Here is a 20,169-nt window from a genome sequence, read left to right as displayed (position 1 = left end):
AATGTAGATAATCACATTATAATGTAACTAGTTAAAAAGACATCCTTTGGAATTCAGATTAGGGAAGTCAATATAAGAACAGTCCATCTATTTATTAGAGACTGACAGCTTATGGTTGACAATGGTGTGGCTGAATTTAACTGAACTTAACTAAATATTACTTGATAATACTTAACAGTAAAGTAATAGGGTGAAACAGAAATTGCAAAGTGTGGGCTAAGGTAAACTCGGCTTATACTTAATGTTTTTAAATTCTTTTACAAAAGATTATTGCAACAAAAAGATGTTAAAATTTTTATTTTTTTTATTTTTAAAAAAAATTTTTTTTTGAGACGGAGTCTTGCTCTGTTGACCAGGCTGGAGTGCAGTGGCTGGATCTCAGCTCACTGCAAGTTCCGCCTCCCAGGTTTACGCCATTCTCGTGCCTCAGCCTCCCGAGTACCTGGGACTACAGGCGCCCGCCACCTCACCCGGCTAGTTTTTTTGTATTTTTTAGTAGAGACAGGGTTTCACCGTGTTAGCCAGGATGGTCTCGATCTCCTGACCTCGTGATCCGCCCATCTCGGCCTCCCAAAGCGCTGGGATTACAGGCTTCAGCCACCGCGCCCAGCCTTGTTAAAATTTTTAGAAAGTGACAGCTGTATTTTTTTTCCCTGATAAACATGTAATCAAAGCAGTTTAAAAGAATTAGGAAGCTAAGAATCTGTTCTAAGTGACAGACTGGTCAGGACTTCATCTTCACCATGCATTGTGGATCGGATCGGGCTTCAAATCCGAAACTCTACTGTGTACTAGCTCACTGACTTTGCATATATTTCATACCTTCTCTAGGTCTCAGTTTCCTTGTCTAAGAACTGTGGATAACGTTTCCTAACTTAGAGCATTACTATATTTATCCTTGAAAAAAGACAGGATATAAGAGTAAGCTACGGTTATATATTTGACAACTGAATAGAGAATTTGGATTATGACCTTAATTTTACCCACTGTTCACCCCACCCCCATCTCTACAAAAACAAAACAAAATAAATAAATAAATATGCAGTTTCCAAGAATTGTGACATAATTTTATTTTCCAGAAAATGAAATCAGTGGATAACCACCCCTTAGGAAATGAGCATAGAACAAATTCATTTTACATGAGTTAAAACATAGTAATCAGAACGGAAAGAGGCAAGAACGTATTACTTTAATTACGTATTATGCTTTTTTTCACTATTGAAAGTTGAAAAATGTTATCAGAAATTCCCTGAAACAAACATATCTTAGTAGTCATTTCTAATATAAAATACATTCAGTCACTAATTTTTATGTTGCTTTATATCTTTAGTTGAAGATAGGAACACATAACCTATACTGTCAAAATACAGCCAGCCTAAAAAGGTAAATAATTTTTATTTTGAAAAGGGAAAAATTTCAAGAAAAAAACTGTGTACCTATCTGTAGATGCTGGATAACATTCATTCAAAATCTTTATAATATAGAAGTCTTTATTCTGAGAGGCAGAATTGGAGAATTAGGCCTTTGGAGGAAGAGACATCTGAGTTAGAATTCCAGCTTTGCCACTTAATAGTGGTTGGAGCTCAGCACAGCAGCAGAACCCACTGGCTAGGTGGCACAAGAGTTATTCCCAGTCCCCTTCTTCCCTGAAGCAGCCACAGTGAAAAAGTTAAATGCTAGTTTTCAGAGCTTTCCCTGCAGTTAGGGAGAGGCTAGATATGTTGTATAAGTCTGACTAATTAAATGAAAACTGAAGTCTGGCAGCTTTTGTTTTCCTGGTAAAAGGGACAAAAAAATAAAAAACAAATTTTAAAAGAAAATCTTTTACTTATTTATTTCTTTTTGTGAAACAGGGTCTCACTCTGTCACCCAAGGTGGAGTGCAGTGGCATGAACACAGCTCACTCCAGCCTCAACCTTCCAGACTCAAGCAAACCTCCTGCCTCAGCCTCCCAAAATGCTGGGATTACTTACAGGTGTTACCCACTGCACCCATTCCTGGTCTGCTTTTTAACTACCCTTATGAAAACTACTTGCCTTCCCCATTCTCTTCCTTCCCATTCTCTTCCTCCCTTAAACACAGACATGTGGTCTGTAGAATCAGCAGCCTTACTCAAGAAGCCCCCAGCCTCATGTTGATGTTAAAGCATAAAGCATTGCCAAGCTTCTAAAACAACCCCAGTAGCCACTAATATTCAGGATTCTCATGCGAAAAAAAAAAAAAAAGTCTCTAACTTTTTAAGCCACAAGTAGAAAAGTTTTCTGCTATTTGCAATTGACACAAGTCTAAATGATTTGGAAAGTCACAAATTCTGAGAATCACCTTCCTCATCTAGTAAATAAGGGTGATGCTAGTAAGACGTATGTAAAGCATAGTATCTGTCTGACACATAGAAAAGGTTCAGTAATGCCAGCTGTTGTGATAATGATGACAACTTTAATTCTCACACCAACTAGTACTTTCATAGTACTTTGGGGATAAGTACTATCTTCAACCACTTTAAAGACAAGAAAATTAAGGCTCCAAAGTTAAGCAACTTGCTTAAGATCACACAATTAGTTAGGAGTACAGCCAGGATTCGAATCCAGAAATCTTTTCAAGGCCATGATCTTAACTAGTATTATGCTTAGAAAAGTGACTGAATACAGTTAAGACTTAACAGCTAATAAATGTTGGCTATAATGATTATGATAACATAGCCAACTATGAAGACAAGAACAGGTAGAAAATGCCCTATAGTTTTCAAATTCAGAAAATAATAAATTCTCATTTAATTCAATACTGATTTTATTTTTCTTAAAACTGAAATGGCTCTCATTTCTTCACTGAAACAGGAATACTACAGCCTCGTCACTGGAGGTTAACTTCGTCCCTTTATAACACCAAAGGAACTAAGAACAGTGTATTCAACCAAAAATTGAAACACTCTACCGATAGGTAAATGCCTCGATGACTCTTGTCCATCAAAAAAGTAAGCAATGAGTGTTTATTGTGAACTTATACTCTGCAAGGCACCATGCCAAACATTTAAAAATTATTTTCTCCAAAATATGCAGCACATGTTTATTTTCTTAAAGTAACTTAAGATTCCTTTGGAGGGAAAACTTCATAATAATTCAAAACATTAGGAAGATGCTGCTGCTGCTACCAGTCATCAACACCATCGTCATCATCACTACCATTACTATTAATAATAGACATAGAATTCATATCACAAGTCAATATATGCTAAACTTTACTTTTGGAATGCTTTGCTTCAAACTTCAGATGTTCTCTTCAGTGAAATAAATGAAACAAAGAGCTTTAAAAATTCATGCTGGGTTGGGTGCAGTGGCTCATGCCTGTAAACCCAGCACTTTGGGAGGCCGAAGCTGGCAGAATGTTTGAGTTCAGGAGTTCAAGACCAGCCTGGGCAACATGGTGAAACTCCGTCTCAGCAAAAAATACAAAAATTAGTTGGGCATGGTGGCAAGCACCTGTAGTCCCAGCTACTTGTAGGGCTGAGGTAGGTGAACTGCTTGAACCCAGGACGTGGAAGTTGTGGTGAGCTGTGATCGCACCACTGCACTCCAGCCTGGGCAACACAGCGAGACCCTGTCTTAAAAAAACAAAAACAAAAACATACTGAAGACATAGTATTTAAAAAACAAGCTAAATTCAAAATTAAAGTTTCTAAATAAATTACATTCAGGAAACAGGCAAACTAAAATATTTGCAATTGCAGTTAGGAAAGATATTTAGTTTCTCAAATAGATTTAAATTTAAAAGAGTTTGTGTTCAGCTGTTAACTTTCAAACTAATTTGAGGTATTATCATTCTAGTAAATAAAAAAATGTAAAATAAAAGTTGAAACAGAATGGGGAATAAAATAGAAGTTTTGAGGTAAGATTAACTCTAGCAAAAATGCTGAGTCTCAAAATATGTACATTTACAGCAATATATTTTGGAAGCCAAGTAACTTCAAATCATATCTTCCACACTGAAAGAGGTATAGCATAACAAAGAGTTGATCCTACCATTTTTATAAGTAGATATAAAAGAAATGCTTTCAAGGAAAATACATCAAGAAAGGATTGGTTTGCTTAATAAATTCAAAAATGACAGGCAATAGCATAAAATCCACATGAACATTATAATACGCTCAATCAGTTCTAATTAAGGATTTAATTATACCTATGTGATATCTAATTTGCATTTTTCTAAAGGAACACAAAGTATTCTATTTTAGGTCCAAAGTTAAGGTTCCGGGCCGGGCGTGGTGGCTCATGCCTGTAATCACAGCACTGTGAGAGGCTGAGACAGGTGGATCACTTGAGGTCAGAAATTCAAGACCAGCCTGGCCAACATGGTGAAACTCTATCTCTACTAAAAGTACAAAAATTAGCCGGGCATGGTGGCAGATGCCTGTAATCCCAGCTACTCAGGAAGCTGAGGCAGGAGAATCACTTGAACCCGGGAGGCAGAGGTTGCAGTGAGTCAAGATCGTGCCACTGCACTCCAGCCTGGGTGACTGAGTGAGACTCCATCTCAAAAAAAAAAAAAAAAAAAAAAAGAAACCTAACTGTAATATATTTATGGAAAACTATTTTATTAAAAATTAAAACAAGGTAAGAACAAAGCATCATGTTTTCAAGTACAGGACAATTTTGAATCTAAATAATTCCTAATATATTCAATAAAAGAAAAATGGATACGGAGACATAAAAAACACAAATGTCATTTATAGACACATAAAAGTATTCTTTAATTATTATAATGCTCTGATTTTTAAAACAGGGAACTCCAAAATAAGCCTTTTTGAATAATTCTGTTCATCAGACACCTGGGTAAATGAATTTCTACTGTACACACTGACAGATGTAGGGTTAGAACCTAGACCTCTTATCCTCCACTCTATGTTCTTCCTGTTACTTGTCTTACTTGACTTTCTTGCACACGCCATAAACTACTGTCATCTCCTTCCTGCCATTTTTACCCTCTAAAATTGTATAAAGCACTTCCTAGAAGAATATCGAAAAAGAACAGAGAAGTGGAAGGAGAATCAAGAAAATAAAGGTATATGAGAATTTCTGAGAAGGGAATAACCAATATTATTGAATAATACAAAGCAGTTAAGCAAAAGCTATTGGGCAGACAACTAGATGTCCCTGATGAATTTAAGAGGGTGCTTTCAACAAGTATAATGGTGAGGGCACAGCCTGGTGGGCTGACCTAATGAATGAACGGTAATTTGGGAATGGGAAAAGTACAATAGCTTTAAGAGGAAACATGCTAAAATGTTTCCAATCTTATCAAACTATTTAGAAAAAATGATACAGAAAAAATTTAAGGTGAGGAGCAGGAAATCCAGGGAGTATTAGCTTGAATCAATTGAAATGTCAGACACTCAATTATTTTGACGTTAAAAACTGCAACTTTATATAGTTTAAACTAAGGTACAAACTTGATTTCAAGAAAGGAGATACGGTTATCTTCTAAGGACGCAGAAGCAAAGAACAGATGCCTAAGAGTGAAGTAGGAAAAGTAATAAGAAATCTACGAGAAATGAATGAAAGAACTTGAGTCCTGAAGTTGAATAATAAGAATAATATACCTGGCAAAGTTACAATATTTTTCTAAAAGGATCCTGTTATTTTTACTTTTGCATTTCACTTTTAGAAATTTAGCTTTTTTTCTGTAATAGGATGCCTGAACATGAACACTGCAACATTTCTTCAAGGCAGGCACTCTCAGTGTGGTACAAACATAAATCCGCAGTGATGCTGTTGCCTTTATATTTTGTTTTGTTTTATTTTGTTTTTGCTGATAAAGGCACTCAGAGCCTAATATGAAGTTGCTATTCATAATTCCAGGTCTACTGTTATTCCACAGCCTAATTTCTCATATTTCCAGTCCCATGTCACCAAATGCCTACAGAAAAATCACAACATGACCGGGCACAGTGGCTCACACCTGTAATCCCAGCACTTTGGGAGGCTGAGGCGGGTGGATCACCTGAGCTCAAGAGTTCAAGACTAGCTTGGGCAACATGGTAAAACTTCATCTCTACCAAAAATACACACAAATAAAATTAGGCAGGCATGGTGGCAGACACCTGTAGTCCTGGCTACTCAGGAGGCTGAAGCACAAGAATCACTTAAGCCCAGGAGGTGGATGTTGCAGTGAGCTGAGATTGCACCACTGCATTCCAGCCTGGGTGATAGAGTGAGACCCTGTTTTAAAAATAAATATAGATAGAATAACCACAACATGTCTAAAACAGAACTCCTGCCCTTTGAACAGTTCTCTGCCCCACTTCCCTACTGCTGTGACCTATATTTTTCTAGTCACCTGGGCTAGAAACCTTTAGCATGAGTTACCAAGTCCTATCAGTCTTTCTCTGAACAGGCTCTTCTAGTTTTCTGTTCCCATCTCTTTCCACTCTAGTCCAGCCTCTAATCACCTACTGCCTGGATTACAATAGTCTCAGAACTGGTCTTGTAGTGTCCACTCCATCTCATACATCACTACTAATGTCAGCAGATACAAATGCCAATCCCCAAATACCACCATCATAACTTTTCACCCTGAAATTCAGACTTATCTATAAGGATCCTAGCCTATTCAGCAAAGCAAATATTTCACCACTCCCTAAAACTTCCATGTCATGGAATCTTGACCACTGTGGTCACTTTAAATGCATACACAGAAAAAGAAAAAGAATAGAATAGAGGAGGAAAGAGAATGGAAACAAAGACAATGATTAGGAGAAAGTCACTGTGAGCTGGGTGCGGTGGCTCACGCCTGTAATCCCAGCACTCTGGGAAGCTGAGGCGGGCAGATCACGAGGTCAGAAGATTGAGACCATCCTGGCCAACATGGTGAAACCCCATCTCTTCTTAAAAAAATACAAAATTAGCTGGGCATGGTGGCATGTGCCTGTAGTCCCAGCTACTTGGGAGGCTGAGGCAGTAGAATCGCTTGAAGCTGGGAGGCGGAGGTTGCAGTGAGCCAAGATCATGCCATTGCACTCCAGCCTGGTGACAGAGCAAGACTCCATCTCAAAAAAAAAGAAAAGAAAAGAAAAGAAAGAAACTGTGGCAAATTCAGGTACAAGGTACAAGATATCCATGGCTGGAGATAAGCCCTAATGGTAGAGACAGACGAAAGGACAGATTTCAGTAATAATTAAGAGGAAAGCTGGTGACTGAGTGGATGCAGGAGGAGGGCTGTAATGAAGAGAAATGAGCCTATTCTGACTCTTAGCTTTTTGGACTAGGTGGCTGGATAGACTGTAATTCAATTAACCAAAATAAAAAATAATTTGAAATTTGTCTGAAATTAGCAAGGCTCTCTTGCATGAGATAGAAATAACTAAGAAAACAGAGTGTCAGCAGCTTAAAAAAGAGCTTTTGCCAGATTTGAATTAATAGAAACGAAGAGAAGCAGTGTGGACTTTTAAAGCCAAAGCTGGCACTGGGCCTAGCAAAGAGTAGTCACTTCATAAATGTTTACTGAACTAGCTCAAAGTCGCTAGCAGTTGACTCAATGTATGGATAAGTAAGGAGACAAGAATTTTAGATACCTAGAATCACAGTAGGAAAGAAAAAAATAAAGGTTACCTTGGAAGTACACAGAAAATCTAGGTTTAAGTAGTGTCTAATAATATATTAGTGATGAAAATATTTTTAACATTGAAAACAGAGCAAAGAGAGAAAGATGTTTCTATTTTCTTAAATCTTGCTCATATATTTTATGTTTTTATAGTTACATTTTTGTATTAAAAGTTAAGCTTTGTTCACACACAGAAAATACATAAAATGCATACACAAATTCTGTACACCTCCCTCTAAAAGGCAAAGCCCAATTCCGTTTCTCTTGAATATAGGCTGGGCTTTGTGATTCACTTTTAACCAACAGAATATGGCAGAAGTGATAATGTGTGACTAGGTCATAAAAGTTATCACCATTTCCTCCTTGCTCTCTCTCTCTCTCTCTCTCTGAGCACTTACTATGGGGGAAGCTGCTATGTTGTGAGGGCACTCATGCAGCCCATCAATGGTGAGATTCACGTGCCAAGGAACCAAGGACTCCTGCCAATAGCCAGCACTAACTTGCCAGACACAGGAGTGAGCTACCTTGGAAGCAAATCCTCCAGCCCCAGTCAAGTCTTCAGATGATTACAGCCCTGGCCAATATCTTGACTGAACTTCATGTGAGACCTTGAGCCAGAATCATCTAGCTAAAGCATTCCTGGATTCCTACCCCACAGCAATTATGTGAGATAATACATGTTTATTGTTTTAAGCCACTAAGTTATGAAGTAATTTGTTACACAGACATAGATAACAGTCACACAAAGCTTATTCTCAATTCTGTGCCATTCCTCATGCCATTTTCCCCAGAGGTGTCCTTTCATTATCCATCCCAACACTCCTCTTCTGTCCTTCAGTATTCTAACTAAAGTTTCATCTCTTTGGGAGGCACTTTTTTGTCTATGAAACCATCTCAACTTTCACTTCTCTGGCTTCTCCTTTGAAGAAGCCAGATGATTGACCACATCGTTCATTTAGTCATTTATTCATACATTCCTCTGTGTTACTGTGCTATATGTACATATCTTTCCTCCTAAAGATGAAGATGTCATACAGTTTTTAAAACCTGCATTAAGCACACTATGATTAAGGTACTCAATAAATATTTGCTGATAAAATTAACACATCTCACACACACTTATAAACACATACCCTGAAAGTGTAATTTGAGTAAGTAGCATAAAGTAGTGATTAACAATATAGAGAAGCTACTTTACCTCACATCTGCATACTTACTAGCTGCTGTCCCTGGCTAAGTTATTTAAAATATCTCTATAAACCTTAGTTTCTTCAGTGTTTTTAAATGAGAATTCTAACAGTACCTTAGAGTAATAACAAGGTTAAAAAAAATAATGCATGCAAACCTCTTAACAAAGTACCTAGCATAGAGTACTCAACAAATGTTAGCTATTATTGTTCTTATAATGAATTACAAATCACAAAATATGTGCTGAAATTCTAAGTCCCTATGAGTGTCTAGATGTTATCAAGTAGCAATATAAATTAAGACAAAATTCTACAAACAAAAAGAGAACTCAGACCTTCTTTTAAAATAGCTTTTAATTCTTAAAAAATCCACTTGGAGGTCAATACAACCACAGCCTGAACCAACTGTAGGAGTGCAGACCTGATTCTTTCTCCTCTCTGTCCTATTAAGACATAACCTTCGAAGCTTTTGTGAGAACACTTAATTGTTTGCATTCCTTAACAGGCAATCACCAAAGTAGTTTCCAGATTCACTTTTGACCTTTACAGTCCTGAGAAGGCATATGAGGCAAACTTCCTAGAGATGTAAATTTGGACAATCTCTGGAATGACAGAGCTACACATATGTGAATATGCTACATAAAGCAAATCCATTTTGCACATCAATTAAAACAGAATTCAATTGAACAATCAATCCAATAGAACAAATCAATCCAAAAGAATTTTGTTATGGCATGTATCCAAACAAGAAAAAACCCCTCTAATGCTATTCAGTCTGAATTACATGAGTTTCATGAACTCAGAACATCTCTAAGATCATATTTTATAATTTGATCACATTTGAACATATTTTAAGGTTTCCTATTAAAAAGCTAAATATAACAGATGCTCTCCTATCCTAAAAAGGACTTAAGAGATCTGTTAAAGGCCAGGCGCGGTGGCTCAAGCCTGTAATCCCAGCACTTTGGGAGGCCGAGACGGGTGGATCACGAGGTCAGGAGATCGAGACCATCCTGGCTAACACGGTGAAACCCCGTCTCTACTAAAAAATACAAAGAACTAGCCAGGCGAGGTGGCGGGCGCCTGTAGTCCCAGCTACTCCGGAGGCTGAGGCAGGAGAATGGTGTAAACCCAGGAGGCAGAGCTTGCAATGAGCTGAGATCTGGCCACTGCACTCCAGCCTGGGCGACAGAGTGAGACTCCATCTCAAAAAAAAAAAAAAAAAAAAAAAGAGATCTGTTAAAGAAAAACTAGATGATTTTAAACCACCAACCTATATAAAAACATGCATACATTTTTAATATGTTTCATGTCGTCTGCAATAAAATGACCCACTTAATTCAAATTCTTATTTTCTCTTTTCCCCACCAATACACCTTGAAAACTTTAGTTTTGAAACATCCACTCTTTATCTGACCCTACATATCACACAACCTGAAATAGAAACAAAGATGGGGAAATCAGCTTGTTTATTCCACCTTAGTGTCAAACAAAAGTACAAATAATATTCAGTGCATGTGCTAGTTACCTTAGAGCTGCCAATCACGCTTGTTTTGAAACCCTTCGATTTTCAGAGCTGTCAATCTTGTGTGTTATGATAGAGTCAGCACAGAGATAATGCTTTAAAAGACAGAATCCTCATTAACACATTAGTAAATGAACTTTACTTATAAAACTGGACTTGAGGATTTTACGGACATGTTTACAGCTCTTGAAAAATCAAAACTAAAATACAACTTAATGAAATGAAAAGATTTGGAGAATTTGGCTCTTTGACCAAAGCAACAGCATAGTTTAACCACAGGGATTTTATATACATATATAAGATACTATATTATAAAAAAAGAAATGTTCCTGACTAACACTAATCACAAGTATTATGACCTTGAACGGAAGTAGGAGAATAAAACTGATCTAAATCTGGGCATTTTAATTTTTGTTTTTAAAGCAGGCAATCATATCAATATAACACATTCCCCTTCTCCACCTCCCCAATACAACCCAACTCACTATCTACCTAGTCATTCATGTCCAAAATGAAACATTATTCAAAACTTTTCTCTCTCACACACAAACCACAACTATTCAGTCACCAAGACCTGTCTCTTCTACTTCCTAAATTGCTAAACGTGTCCCCTTTCCCCACCCTAAGATTTAATTCACATTCTCATCATTTTTTTTCGGCGGCTTCCTTACTAACCTCCCTCTCACATCTTTCTTCCGAAATATGTTCCACACCTCTGCCAGAATGATCTCACTGAAACACAAAGTTGACCCACATTGCTTGTTACAATATTTTAATGATTCTTTGCCACCTTCAGAATAAAATTCCAATTTTTTAGGACAATATGTAAATTCCTTGAAAATCTGGCTCCTGGTCATCTCCCCACTCTCCCATCACTCCTCCTAAACTTAAGCCAACTAAACCACTTGAATTCCCAGAAGAGGCAGGCTCTCTCTCATTTAAAACTTGGGCAAGTGCTGCTCCCTCACCCAGAAACACTCGCATTTTCTGCACGTAATATCTCCTACCCATCCTTTGCAACCCAGTTCTATTGTTAGTTCCTCTAGGAAGCCTTCTCTGACACAAGCAGATTGAACCATCGATTCCTTCTCCATTCCTGTAGAAGATAGTAAACAGAACTTACATGATATATTTATCAGTTTACTTCTCTATCCCCCTGACCGGATCAACTCCCTGGAAGCAGGGATTGTCATTAGTATGTATGTCACTAGCCTTAAATACACAGGTAGCACATAACAGATGCTCATTAAAGGTTTGGTGACTCAGTGAAAAATCTTATCATGTCCAGTTCATTTAAAAATAAAATTTATAAAATAAGTAGCTTATTTCTTGAGACTGATAAAATGTTTTACCAGTGCATTCTAAGTCATCCAAACTAATCAATGCTATAAAGCAATTATTTGGGCTTAACAGGAGTTTTAAGAAATTTACTCATTTATTTGCAAATTCACTATAAGAATTGGTACCATCTCAAGCAGGATTTCAAATTGAATAATTTCACCTTATTTTTGCTACTGCCCCTACTAGAGGTGTTAAAGTCTCAACCATGATAAATGCTCATGTCCAAAACACTCGGCACCTTGATTGGTTCAACAAACACTGTTCTGATATGTGACAACCCTTATCAAGGGCATCAGTGAACAGTCAACACAGGCAAAACTCCAACCCAGTTACACTTCACTTGATGGAAGTTAGTTATCTGGTGACATCAAGTACCTACACAGCCCAGTGAGACCTATACAGAAGGAGTTTAGGAGCTGTCAGAATACATGTTGAAGCCCATACACTGAAGTACCCATACTTTACTTACAGAAGAGGCTGCTAGGTCTTTACTCAAACCCTAGTTGTTCTTATTTTAAGCACAACAAATTTGATGACTGATCTCCCAAGTATAGGCATACTGGAAGAGGAAAATTAGGAGGTCTGAGAAAGCTATAAAAAGCAGACAAGGGCATAACAGCAGTAAAGGAGAGATAACACAAAACTGCAGATCTGGGGGGTTATATGGTTATGGAGCATAATTCTGCATATTTTTATTATGATATAACACAAAAATTATGTTTATAATTGTGACCCTGGGTCATCAAAAGCAAAAACAAAAAAAGGCTCAACTGCTTTAGGTCTAACAAGGTTCAAAGAAAGTATATAATACATTTTATTAAAAGAACCAATAAACAATTAAAAATTAAGTATATTAGGTATAAATAGCCAATTTTCTATTATTTACACAATAAACTTTTTTGAAATATATCATTCCCAAATAATATGAGGCATATTGATATTAATCAGGTCCTGTGACTAGAGGTCTTACCATAATTATGATACAGATCCATCACAAAACAAAGCCTAGACCTGCTAGTTATTAGCTTATTGGGGGTTACAGTATTCAGATTCACCATACTATTTCTTAGTCTGTTCGATCTGAATAACGAAACACCATAAATGAGGGTATCTTATAAACAGCAGAAACTTCTTTCCCACAGTTCTAAAGGCTGGAAGTCCAGGATCCAAGGAACAAGCAGATTTAGTGTCATGAAGACCTGGACCTGGTTCATAGATTAACTAGCCAGTTTACTAATCCCATTCATGAGGGCAGAATCCTCCTGACCTAAGTACCTCCCCATAGTCCAGCCTCCTAACTACATCACACTGGTGATTACGTTTCAACAAATGAATTCTGAAGGGACACAAACATTCATACCATAGCAACGACGGACACCATAACCAAAGATATAATAGACTACCTACCATTTTTTAACAGACCTCCACAGAGCTTCACTGCCACACTGCCTTCAGGGTCCCTGACATGAAATTGCTTCATATGTAAAACTGTTTTAGGAAATCTTTATGATACTTGAGTTACTATATATTGTGTGATGTAGAGTGCAGCACAGCAGGGTGAAAGGCAAATTTGGATATACACAGCCCTAGGTTTGAATCCCTGCTTTGTTAATTACTAGTTGCGTGACTGCAGCACATTATTTATGCTCAGAGACTCATTTTCTTCATTTGGGAAATGGGGATAATATATACTTTCTATCTATATGTTTGTTGTGAAGAAGAAATGAGACAATATACATAAAATGCCAGTGTAGATTTTTAAAAAGCTGTTACGATTATCATAAGGAAATCAGATGGAATATAGAAAGGAAACAATCAAGTCTGTGAAATTGTGAGCTGCATTAATATGACAGAAGAAAAAATGTCTAAAAACAAGGGTATACAAATTCCCATGATGGGAAAAGTGCTCTGTATTTTTAAATCACCATACAAGCCCTCTGACTCATAGAAAGTTTCATGGAAAATTAGGTTAAAGACTCATAGAAAAAGTATACATGTACACAGCAGAAATATTAACTTAAAGCAGATTAACGCAAATATTCTAATATGGGGCCAAGGCGTTCTCTCTTAGTATGGGGTCCATTCACTGAAGCTCTGCTCTTCCTTACATAACAATACCCACACTGCAAGGTCTGTGACCGACAGAGCCAGTCATGTGAAAATAGAACAAGAACAGAAAGACAATTGGAAAGCAATACCTTTCACGTTTTTATAATTTTTGTTTCAATCTACAGTTTTCTTGCACAATCTAATTCAATAGCAATTTCTTAAAAACAAAAAACTCCTTTCTGATTCAAGCAGCAGGGACAGGGGAAAAAAAAACAAAAAACTAAAGTTTTCCTTTGTGGAGTCTTTCTAAAACATTAAAGTTAGCATTCATAAGAACAAAAACCCTTTCTGTATTCAAATTTTATTAATTTGTACAATATTCAAGTAAATTTCTTAATATAAACATGTTTTGAAACGAGTACAACTAGGCCAGGCATGGTGGCTCATGCCTGTAATCCCAGCACTTTGGGAGGCCAAGGCGGGCGGATCACTTGAGGCCAGGAGTTCAAGACCAGCCTGGCCAACACGGCAAAACCCTGTCTCCACTAAAAATAAAAAAATTAGCCGAGCGTGGTGGCACACGCCTGTAATTCCAGCTACTCAGGAGGCTGAGGCACAAGAATTGCTTGAACCTGGGAGGCAGAAGTTGCAGTGAGCCAAGATCATGCCAGTTGCAGTGAGCCAAGATCATGCCACTGCACTTAGGCTGGGTGATGGAGCAAGACTCTGTCTCAAAAAAAAGAAAGAAAAGAAGCACAACTAAGCTTTTGCTAAACATGTACCTCAACTGGAAGAAACAAAAGTGCCTAGGTTTAGTACAGGACTACTAATTTCTAATGTTCCATGTGGTGTTGGTATCTGTCAGTGGGCTTTACAAAAGAAAACGATGATGTCAACTGATTTGACAAATCAGTTAATTAAATGATAACTTCCAAAGAAGTTAACGCCATTCTGAGTCATTCTGATTTATCATCTGTGATTTCTGACTTCAAGTCATAAGCTGATTTAAAAGAAAAACATAGTAACTTTTGAGATTGGCACTATAAGGTCCCATGCATGTCTCAAAATCTTTAAATATACTTATGTCTATTCTGCAACTTACTCTAAGTAGATTAAATTACTATTGTTCATGCTTAAGTACTATAGCTTAGATTCTGAATGTTACTATTTAGGTCATGTCTTTCTAAAATTAGTTTCTTCCTTTCCAAGTGTTTTTCAAACTTTTCTTATTTACAGTAGAAATACTCACCACACACATTAAACAAAATTGTCCCAGAGCTGTAATACATAAAACAGATAAATGTAGGGCCACTCTGAAAGTAGGACCCAACTGCCCCTTTATCCCCAGTAAGCAATATCTTAAGCTTTTCCGCAAAACTCTAGGGCTTTTTGGTACAAAGACTAAAAACTGTTCCTTTAAACTATAATCAAAAATGAACATTAAAACAAAAGTTATAGAACTTAAGAGGCTATTATTTAGCTAATTAGAATATTCATTAATCAAAATATTTTCTGATCCCTATTAGTTGTTATAAGTCTGAAATGCCAAACTTACTTATTAAAAGAAACAATAAAAAATTAAAACATTTGGCTACACTGGATATTTCAATTAGTTATTTTTCACTGTATTTAATTAATCTTTAAACTGTCCTAAAGTAGCATTACTCAACTACACAAAAGTCTGAATGAAGAAAAGAAAATAGTTCTCTAAAAGGATCAAAAAAAAAGGAAGGCTGGGCTGGGTGCAGTGACTCACACCTGTAATCCCAGAACTTTGGGAGGCCGAGGCAGGTGGATCACAAGGTCAAGAGATCGAAACCATCCTGGCCAACGTAGTGAAACCCCGTCTCTACTAAAAATACAAAAATTAGCTGGGCATGGTGGTGCACGCCTGTAGTCCCAGCTACTCAGGAGGCTGAGGTGGGAGAATCGCTTGAACCCAGGAGGCAGAGTTTGCAATGAGCCAAGATCGCGCCACTGCATTCCAGCCTGGTGACAGAGCAAGACTCCATCTCAAAAAAAAAGGAAGGCCGATGAATGATGAACAGATTATGTAAGTATTTCTCTTATTTATAACGATTTAAAATGTACCAAAGCAGGAAGCTCTATCATTACGGAGATTCAGCCTCCTAGACTCTGTTCAGTCAGAGGCCTGACAACATGACTGTAGAGAACATGTGTCCAGCCCAATAAGCTGTTCTACCCAGTCATATAACCTAAACACAGGTCCAAAAAGGGCAAGACCAGAAACAACTGAGTTGGATCTCCTTACTTCCTTGTTCAGTGATAAAGACAACAGGCAAATATTTGAATAAAGTAGGTTCCTACCCACAAATTTTGTTTTAGATATAAGTAGGAGTAATAAGTAACCAAAACAGTAATTATGCTGACCTGACAATTCTCAACAATATTTTCAAAGCATAAGTGACAGATCCCTATAAGAAACCTAGAGAAGGGTTTTAGAAAGAACCTAGGCATTTCTACATGAAGATCTATTTATTAGATCTTCAAATGAAGATCTATTTATTAGATCTTCAAATGAAGATCTAATAATATTCTGTGAAGAGTATAAACCTTCATTTCATGATAGATTAAAAACTGGAGAACATGAAATTTGACACGTTAAAAAGTTTCTCTTAAAAAACAATGTATGTAGATAAAGAGCTGGAGTTGTTATCTACATAGCCATAAAGGTATGTACATAGGATATGTAGGTAGAGAAAATAAGTAATCAAACTATTGACGTTAAACCTTGGCTGAAGATTGGGCACAGTTAGAAATAACATTACCAGTCTGTAGGACCAAAGAGGAAGCTGAAGAGAGCTTCAGAGACAGCTGAAGACTTGACTCTTATCTTTTTTTTTAAAGGCACTTTGCTGGCATTTCAGACTTACAGCACTAGAACTAGAAGTCAAGCACTAGAACTAGAAGGCCTTTTTTAACTACTGTTATCTTCCACTCACCAGGCACTCTGTCACCGTATTATCCATTTTTACTTATGTAATTACCAATATTTTAAATTGATTCACGTACTTGTTTACTATCTATGCCTCCTTCCCCCATTTGTGTATGCACTTCAAGAGAGCAGAGAACTAGTCTGTCTGGTTTACCAGTCTTTACAACAGTACCTGGCAAATTGAAGAGGTCTAGTAAGTATTTGTTGAATGAATGAGTGAATGGATGAATGAATGAACAAATCAACTCCTGTAGCACTTTGGCTCTTCCCTCTTGGTGATCCTCATTCATGAATGTATTTATTTTGTGACTCCTTTGAAGTTTAAACGGGTACTTCTGGTAAGAGTAACTGGATACTAAGCAGATGGTTTCATGGAAGCAAGAATAGAGAAATTACTACAGATAACTACAGAACAAAGAGATGTAGGCATACAACTCTCCTAAACACATTAAAAAAGACTCTAATATACTCACTGCTCCAAAGATTACAGAATTTACTTGCAAAATTACTGAGCCACCCCCTCTCCCCTCAAAAAGTTTTTATGACTGCTTCATTGAGGGGAGAACAGAGACGGAGGTTTCAAGAAAATAATTTATATAATAGAATGTGTACATATGTGGTATATACTTAGTTTTAAATTAAAAATTAAGATTTAATAAATGTTGTAATAGATGCTAGTATTTAACCATTTAAAGCTATACTACACATAAAACAAATTCAAATCAGACTATACTACTCATTAGAAAACTAATCGCAAATCTGATACTTAAAAATCTGTGACTTAAAAGCCAAGCATGGTGGTACATGCCTGTAAGTCCCTGCTACTCAGGAGGCTGAGGTGGGAGGATTGCTTGAGCCCAGGAGTTCAAGTCCAGCTTGGGCAACTTAATTCTAAATCTCTACGGCATTCTGAATATATTATGTTCAAGAATATGACATAATCACAAAAGTGATGTTTTAAATTTTTAATTCAATGAGAAAAAAGAACAGTGCAGACAAAAGAATATCCACAAAGAAATAAATATCCATGAAAGATATATGATTAACAGAATTCTATCCTCACATGTAAAAAAAAGTATATGATTAGTATTTGTAATTTATAATAAACTTGACTAAGCAGTTGAATATCTGCTGAGAAATAGCTTAGCAGAGTTGTCATAAAATAGATCTTTTTAGAAAGTCAAAAAATACCTGATTCTCTGGGTGCACGTTAGGTCAGCTTGTAAGAATAAGATAGGCACTGCAACTGGACAGCATCCATGGTAGCTGATCAATTGTAAGGAGGGGACTAAGGATTTCTTTGTGCAAAATAAAACAGCACTTTATTTTATAATTACTATATATTTTCTACTAATGAAAAAATGATCTGCTACAGCTTCTGCTGATAGTACCTAAGAGCTGAGGATACCTCTCTTAAAGGGTAACTCTTTATCACACACCTTCTTACGTGCCTCCTTCATAAACCCTCCTCAAAAGGAATTCTTGAGGGATGTCATCATTAGGTCACCAAGATTTTAGTAATAACAATGCAATGAAAATAACAGTAACAACAGTAGCATTTGTTTACCATATGCCAATCACTTTTCTAAATTTTTAGACACAATAATTGAATTCCTTCTGTAGCCATTTACATAACAGATACTGATTACAGTATTAAAATCTGGATTGACAGACACACTCTACTTAGAAATTTCTTTGGGTCTCCCTACTTTTGAACTAAGCTTGTATGATATTTGATACACCAATTCAAGTCATGCTTGAGCCATTCCTCTCATGCCAGGGAGCACAGTCTTTCAGCTGACACCTGGTTTATACCACTCATCTTGTTAAAACACTGTTCAGCCTCTGGTTATCTAAGCTAGAGGTGTGCTGCAGACAGCTAATATCAGTTTGTGAGAAGCCCTGTGCACACATCTTCCCAACTCTGCATTCACTGACATCATGTTGGTGACTTGACATTGGCCATGTTGGAAGTGTTTTACATTATAGAAATTGGGGCTTTTTTTTTTTTTTAAATCAGCTAATTGTTAAATATTTACTCATATATCACTAATCTGAGGAAATGTGTATTCTGTTAAGTTTGTCAGGCCCTATTCAGATTCAGGTAGAACAAGCTTATGTCTCTAAATTGGGTAAGACCAATTATCAACGCCATCTTTAGATAGCCAGCTCTCAGGAGAAAGGCAAATAATTCTCATAATTGCTCTCCTAGGTCTAGAGTAGACTCTTCACCTTTCATTTCCACAATATGACCAATTTTTATATGCCAAAAACTTCTTAAACACTGTAATTCATCCTATCAAAAATACCATTGATTACTAGATTCACTATTGTTTTATACATGATTAAGGAAAAAAAAAAAACATCGCCAGTTAATTTAATATAGTCAACTGTAATATGCATCCTGATATCAAAAATAGTGAAAACTAAAAAATGCACATCAGAAATTGATGCGGAAAAAAATCACTTCTATCTTGTTTACTATTGGTTTCCCATCTCAGAATCTTAGTTCAACCTCTCCTTGACTCTCGATATTCCACTCCTAGATCTCCCACCTTAGTGCCTTCTCCAGTGCCTATCTGTATTCATAAATATCTTTACCTACATAAACTACAACAGAATGAACTCTATTTATTAGGAAAAATAATCCTAAAAATAGATGCAAAATAATAAGAAAAAAAGAAAAAAAAGAAAGGAGAAGTGGAAGGAGGGAAGGAGACCATGGAACAGAGAAAGGACCAAAAAAGGGTTCCAGGCAAAATGACCTAAGCAACATGCATTATTACAAAGTTGGTTTTAAGTTTATGGTGTGGAATGGCTTATTATCAGGATGAACATTCAAGTCTTCCCAGCAACTGCTTTCACTGCTTTGAGAAGACACGAGTCTGGCCTACCATGACCAACAAGTATTTTTAAAGCACTTCAGACTTTTCTTCCGCATTATCAAGACAAATAAATATGTTTTCTGTCTTTTCAAAAATTATCTTTCATTCAACAATACTTTTGAGCTGTCTTGACTTTTATGAATACTCTTAAGGTACTTGGAAATGATTCTACTTACTCTCCATCCACTTCTGGTCTTCTACATACACAATGAAACTTTCCACCAAAATCTATGTAAAGATCATTCTCCACAATATGAAAGATCCGTCCAATGACCAGTTTATCCTTTGCAGGTCCCATCTGTGTAAGAGGAGAACGTCTCAGCATAGATGCGAAGGATTCCACATTTTTTGGAGAGCCCTAAATATGAAAAGAGATATTTATATACATATAATTCAACATGAAGGTATAATAAAGTCTTAAAGAAATACTATTAAAGTCAATTGTTGTAGCAATAATTTTAAAATGTTTGTGGAATTTTGCTTTAAAATGCCGGTTATGCTCTTCAACTTCCTCTTCCATCCTTTCTTTCCTGAAGAGGAGCTAAAGAAAGTAGGCATCGAGGTTGAGTGCAGTGGCTCATGCCTGTTATCCCAGCACTTTGGGAGGCTGAGGCGGGTGGATCACCTGAGGTC

The 20,169-nt window shown here is 36.7% G+C and overlaps 1 protein-coding gene across 2 annotated transcripts in view; it reads right to left on the bottom strand.

Annotated features, from left to right (window-relative positions):
- Positions 1–20,169, bottom strand: part of MRPS28 (mitochondrial ribosomal protein S28) — a 102,713-nt gene that overhangs the window by 60,962 nt on the left and 21,582 nt on the right. For both annotated transcript variants that reach the window (XM_011937148.1, XM_011937147.1), the window contains exon 2: positions 19,713–19,894. In XM_011937148.1, the coding sequence (XP_011792538.1) occupies positions 19,713–19,894 (182 nt within the window). The remainder of the gene's footprint in view (positions 1–19,712; positions 19,895–20,169) is intronic.

The sequence above is a fragment of the Colobus angolensis genome, unplaced genomic scaffold (genome assembly GCF_000951035.1).
Source record: "Colobus angolensis palliatus isolate OR3802 unplaced genomic scaffold, Cang.pa_1.0 Scaffold16, whole genome shotgun sequence".
Classification (NCBI taxonomy): Eukaryota; Metazoa; Chordata; class Mammalia; order Primates; family Cercopithecidae; genus Colobus; species Colobus angolensis.
Note: the sequence above shows the minus strand (reverse complement) of the source record. Positions and strands in the feature narration are given on the sequence as shown.